We start from the raw sequence: 6453 nt of genomic DNA on the forward strand, positions 1-6453 counted from the left end.
GTGCAGTTGCGAGCTGGCCCAATTAATACACCCGGACAAGGTGCTTGTACCCCACGGAATCTATATCTATATTTATATCTATATCTATATCTAATCTATATATATATATACTAATATTAAAGGACCGATTCTTTTTCCATTTTTTCTGTGTACAATAACTTTTTCGTACGTCGCTCTTTTATTTTGCAAGGTAATACGTGTCTCATTCATATCATAAAGAACAAAGTACAAATCACGTAAAGACCGACATGACAAAACTGAAAAGATAGTAGAAGATTTCTGAGCTTGACATCAACGCTCGTCAACTGCTTCTGGCACCACCACAACAGCCACCGAAGAAAAAATGACGAATCACCACCTCACCCGAGCTCGATGCGGCTTCATCGCTGATATGCAGCTTTGCGGACCTTCAAAATGGGTCACCAAAAGTGAAGCTGGCTTGACGCGTTTGTCCGATCTCTTGGTACGTTGCTTCTCTCCTCGCGTATTGATTCTAAGCCTGTTGCCTTAGTTATGGCCCAAGCGACGTGTGTGGGCTTGCTGGTCCTGTGGGCTTGCTAACCACTCGGTGCAGTTAAATTAAAAGTAGTATTTACATCCGCAAATCTGTTTTTTATTATTTCAAATCATTCTTGAAAAAATATGAATTTTAAAGCGTGTGTTATCCTCACTACTAGTACTAATGATGTTTGGTGAGGAGGGCACTCTCTATCTCCACAAATTGCGAGCCGCATGTAGGAGTAGTATGGATGCTCCACCTTGAGATCCTAGCCAGCGCTTTGAGCGTTGGTTGCCGTACCGCTGCTCACGTGCGCAGTCTCTTGGGCTGGCCCATTAGCACGAGTGCTCGCTTCGCTCCATCACTCGACAACAGGATTGCTCCTTCGATCGGTTCTGCTAAAAGAATCGCTAGTTCGTCGTTTGACCGTGGACAACCGACCGTTTGACCCTATTGACTCTTGACTTATCAAAAATTTGAAAAAACTAGTCACGGATAAAAAAAGTTCAGCAATTGAGAAATAAATCATGAATTTGAAAAAAAAAATCGCGAATCCAAAAAATCAAATATTGGAAAAAATATCACGAATACCAATAACTGACCTGTTGACTGTTCGCTTAACCCATTGACCGTTCACTTACGTGTTCGGAAAAATTTCACGAATTTCAAAAGTTCGCAGATTTCAAAACTAGTTCACGAACATTCAAAAAATTCATGATAAAATATCATGTACTCAAAAAATTAAAAAATCCACACAAAAAATATTTTTTTGAAGAAAGTATGTCAATTTGAAAAATTCCACGAAATTTGCGGAAAAAGTAACTAATTTGAGAAACTTCATGACTTAGTAATTTTGATGATTCGAAAAAAAATAGCAGAAATGAAAAAAAAAATCACGAATTTGAAAAAACAATTCTAGAAAATTGAAAAAAGTTCATGAAAGTTGGTAAAGGTTAACGAATTTGAAAGAAAAATCGCAAATTTGTAAAAGAGTTTTTGAATTTTTAAGAAAAAAGTTCATGGATTTGAGAAAGAAGAAATGAAGAGGAAAAAAATTAAAAAAAGAGAGAAAGTAAAGCAAAACGAAAACGGAGAAAAGTAAAAACAAGGCTAAAACCAGATAACCTGGGGCTTCTTTTTTCTCCCTATAATATGGGCTGCCCTTTTAAGAAGGAACTGCAGCGAGGGTGCACCAGGTACCATTTTTTCTGTATTTGGAGCCTGAGGCGCCAGATAGGCAGCATGTGGGCCGTCATCTACTTGTTGGGCTTCTTCCCTGGTTGGACGAGCGCAGGGCCGGCAAACGTAAAATAAGAGTCGGCTTTTTTTCCCAAATAAGTAGCAGCTTCGAACTCATTGGAATAATCCCATACCGCTTTTGAAGCTGTGATTAGGCCGTTTAGAGAGCAATAAAACCAGAACCGGGGACGCCTATCGAAGCATACCTTTCTCGGCCTCTTGGCTAAGATCAAGTGTAGTATCTGTTCTTATCAGTTTAATATCTGATACATGGATCTACGGATCCATGAGATATTAAGTTAATTTTTTTGTGGGGGAGAATCCGCCTATTGGCCGTTCTCATACGTCGTCCAAGCGTTGCACTACTGCTTGGAACAGGCGCACCCCAACCAAAACAAAAAATAAAAATAATATAGATCCAATAATTCACAGCTATGCTTCCAATTTCACCTATGCTGAACACCAATTCACAGCTACGCATGATCCAGTGTAAGTTTTACACGATCCGCGATTACAATGACAACAAAGTTTCCCACAAAACAACAAATGAAATACACGCCGAGCACGCCTATTCCATCATTGATAGCTGATGAGCAACAAAAGGACAGCATGCCGGTGTCCTCGGAAGATGCTTACCCTGATTTCTCGACTAGTCACGCCACGGGCCATCACAGGAACTTGTGCATGGAAATTCAATAGAATTGTCGGAGAGCGAATGTATTCATTCCTCTGCCATTGCATCCCTTCCACGTGTAAGCACACCAATCGATTCCCATTCCAGGGCACAGACGACATCCTGTGTACGAGGAGAAAATTAAAGCAAGTACAAGAATGAAAAAGAAACTTGCTGTTTCCAACCTGGAGCAGACAAACTTACAGAAGGGTTCTGAGGATCGATATCAAAGGAGTTGATAGCACAGGGCTCGGCAAGCAATTCAAGAGGCCTCTCATCTGGTGATTAAATTGTCATATCGTAAGCAATTTGCATGGAATAAGTCAACAACAGACACATTAATTCAACGCTTTCTGGGTAAAGGCTCACCTTGTTCGACGATTGCAAGGATTCCATCCTCTGAGCACAGCATCACAGGTAATATTCTTGTTGAGACAGACGAGATAATATCAGAAGACTGTGTATAGTTGTCAAAAAGAACCTCCCAGACCTCACTCTCGCACACGGGTTGTACTGTTTCATCAAGCCCTACACCAGAGAGTGGTATTGGCTGCTGTGCGCAGCGTAGGTCCCAAGCAAATATTGTTCCTGAGGACCCTCCAACCTACAAACAATCAGAGAATCAGACGTGATTTATATTTGTAGTAATGGCTCATCTAAACACTCCCATTAATTCGTTTCTAACAATCTGGCCAGTTATACGTACTCTGGACTTAACATTGTGATCCAAGTTCTGCAGCTCAATCACCTTGCCATTCGACAGTCAGCAGTTACTCCATACCACTTCCTAGGCCAAGTCTCCCACACTTACTACTAGGCTTACCTGACACGTATACAAACCACAGATGCTGAATGTGCAACATAGGGGCTGGACACTGCTGGGCTAACGAACCATTCCACTACGTATATTTTGTAAGTCAGATAGTCAAAACAATTCTGAATATAATTCACAATGAAGGATTAGAATATCTTTGGTTGAGGTAAGTAACACTCACAGAGCATTGTTGTTTATCACATGCAAAAAGAGTTCAGTTCAAAGCTTGCTTTTCTTTGGTAAATGTAGGAAGTGAAACTTTCAGAGCAAAGACCAGCTAGTGCCTTTACAGTATAAGCTTAACAAAAGAGCAGCATCCAGCCCCTATGTTGCACAGTACTATTAAGCCCTTTGGTAATTCCATTTCAATCTTTCGGGTTATGCACAATATATGCTTAACAGGGAAACAGTGTGCATAGCTTCAGAGAATTACGATGAAATCGGCAAAAGCATCCAACCCAAGGATATTGCAAAGATATTGGTCATCTTTACCTCTGAAAAGGCTTCAATTGTTATATACAAACCAAAACATATAGTACTTGATTTACTCTGAAAGAGTAAAAGGGGCGCTATTCATACAACTGCTGCCTCTGTACTATTTTTGACTAATATTCATTTATGGAAGACTGATTTACCTATGTATATTGATGATTTATTGACATAAGATTGCTCAGCCTCAATAAAATAAATCAGTGCCTGTTTTGAATACTGGAATTTTGCAGGTTTTGGGGATAGACATAAATGTTCACTTAGTGTTGGATGTTCTATCCTAGTGAATTTCATGGTACAAATTGGTCATATTGCTGTATATTGACAATAAGTTGTTTGACTTTCAGCTATATAGATGAGTTCTGACGATGGGTAGTCGCACTACCATATCCATGTGTGTGTATACCATATAGGGCCATAAGGGCGCAGGTGTACGCAAGACTAAGAAGCCCATACATAGCACCACCGACCTAGGCGGCCTATGCTCTGGGTGTAAAGCAACGAGTCCTTGCAGGTACTCACATCCGGTCCAGACACCTACCCATATACTACGAAGATATCCTCGTGTACAAGAATGGAGGTTATGTTTTATGGTCAACACGAGGCTAACAAATATCATAGGAAATTGTAAAAATGATGATTTATTTAACTATTATGCCTAAACTGAAGCGAACATTCATTTGCCATTTCCCAGTTCATGTAAAGAGTGATATTGACCATACCACACAGACATGCTTTCTTGATGGATGTATATCAATGGAATGCACCATGCCCGTGGCGACACCACGACCCCTAAAAAATCACAAGTTCATCAAGTCAGCATAAAGAGCACTACATGGTGCAGTCGGGATGATGAAAACTCAATGAAATGAAGTTTCACAGCGCAAACACAATGGTCATTTCTGAATTCTTAAATGTTATCACAGGTTAGCAGATATGATCTTGAACAGCTGATGTCGAGAAGCAAGAGTTCAAAGAGGAATTTGCGTATCAATCGTGGACTAGATATCGACAGTAGACTATATTGGTTCGGCCACCAGTTGAAATTTGTAAGAAATACATCTGATGCCATATTAGAACATGTGAAAGAACCTTGACAGTACAACTATCTGTTTGCTGGGCGGCTACAGCTGAATCCACACAACTTGCGCGAGTACACTTGGACCTAAAAGCCGTAAATTCTCTGAAAAGCCACGGACGTCCAAACTTTCCACATCTCATTTAATAGAACCGGAACCAGCTAATACCAACATTAGAGAATATCTTAGCAGTACAGTATGCTTCAAACATAGGCAGACATGACAGCAGCTAATGAAGTTTGGCACCTGCAAGCTTATGTGTAGCTACTAATCAGCGAATAAAATGAAAAACTGATGAGCAATAGCCTCCCAGAAATGGGCCATATAAGATGGCCAAGCATTTACATAGTATTTTGAATCAAACTGTTACCGAACATAATCATCTTGACATGAGACCATAACACAAACACATAGAGTAAACCTTACCTTACTTTTATTTGTAAATAAGAAATGGGAAAGGTATCTGATTGAAATGAAGTAACCGTGTGTCAATGCATAGCCACTGAGATACTCCCTCCGTTCCGATTTACTCGTTGTGGTTTTAGTTCAATTGAACTAAAACCACGACGACTAAATCTGAACGGAGGGAATACAATTTACCATCCAACCATACCATACCCAGATAATAACAGAACTAGTGAAGTATAGATCCCTGAACTTCGGAACAATCGGCGGAAACCAAGCACTCTCGAGCGATCAACCACAAGCAGCAGCAGAAACTCACCAGACGCCCTTGCACTGCGCCACCACGGCGTCCCCTTTCCTGCGGTCCCACCACTGCACGCCGCAGCCGGCGCCGCCGGTGGCGAACTCCGCCGACGACGCCCACCTCGCCGCCTCGTACCCGGACATGCCCTTCCCATCCCACACCCTCCTGGCCACCACCCTGCCATCGCCGCCGTCCGACACCACGTGCACCCTCCCGTCCTCCCCCGCCGTCACCCACCCCTCGCCGCCGCAGTCGAGCCCGCGCACGGGCCCCACGTGGAACCCCGCGCCGCCGGGGACGGACACCGCCGAGCCGGTGTCGAAGGAGGAGGGGAGGAGGTGGAGGGAGCCGGAGGAGGTGGTGGCGGCGAGGACGGAGGGGGAGCAGCGGAGGGCCGTGGGCCGGGAGGGGAGCGGGAGGGAGGCGAGCGGGGAGGCGGGGTCGTGGAGCGGGAGGAGGCTGAGGCGCGAGGAGGCGGGCACGGAGGGGTCGTGGACGGCGGCCGCGAGGTGGCGGCCGGAGGAGGCGGAGGACGGGAGCCAGCGGACGAGGTCAACGGAGAAGGGGAGCGGGTGGCGGCGGAAGGAGGGAGAGTCCGCCATTGTTGGCTGTTGCTTGGAGGGTTTGGGGGCGGGGGCGGTGGCTTGGAGGCGCGCTCCCACCGGCGGCGGCGCTAGGTTTCACGGGCGGCGGCGCGAGCGAACGGCGACGGAGAGTGAAGAGGGCGGGGGCGTGGCTGGTTCTGGGCTGTCGTCTATGGGGGGGAATTCTGTTCCTGGGCTGCACTGCACGGCCTTTACACGTCCCTATCTCTCTTTTGCATCTCTTTCTCAAAAAAAAAATATTTGAGTTCAATAATATTTTATAAATATAAAATAATTAAAAAATATGTTGTTGTCTCAACATAGCCGGTCCCAACCCCGGGTAAAGGAGGAGGGTTGTGATAGGCTT

The 6453-nt window shown here is 44.3% G+C and overlaps 1 protein-coding gene and 1 non-coding gene across 2 annotated transcripts; one reads left to right on the forward strand and one right to left on the reverse strand.

Annotated features, from left to right (window-relative positions):
- Positions 1-1940: 1940 nt before the first annotated feature.
- Positions 1941-2127, forward strand: LOC119351474. Its single transcript, XR_005169965.1, has one exon. It is a non-coding gene; the product is annotated as a U2 spliceosomal RNA (small nuclear RNA).
- A 26-nt stretch (positions 2128-2153) lies between these two features.
- LOC119317266 (nuclear pore complex protein NUP43-like) lies at positions 2154-6253 on the reverse strand. The gene is made up of 5 exons (XM_037591700.1): positions 5518-6253; positions 4437-4506; positions 2781-3015; positions 2616-2689; positions 2154-2534 (listed from the first exon to the last, which is right to left on the reverse strand). The coding sequence occupies exons 1-5, from the start codon at positions 6102-6104 to the stop codon at positions 2460-2462; spliced, it is 1041 nt and encodes a 346-aa protein (XP_037447597.1). The 5' UTR covers positions 6105-6253; the 3' UTR covers positions 2154-2459.
- Between the last annotated feature and the right edge of the window lie 200 nt (positions 6254-6453).

Source organism: Triticum dicoccoides, chromosome 1B (genome assembly GCF_002162155.2).
Source record: "Triticum dicoccoides isolate Atlit2015 ecotype Zavitan chromosome 1B, WEW_v2.0, whole genome shotgun sequence".
Classification (NCBI taxonomy): Eukaryota; Viridiplantae; Streptophyta; class Magnoliopsida; order Poales; family Poaceae; genus Triticum; species Triticum dicoccoides.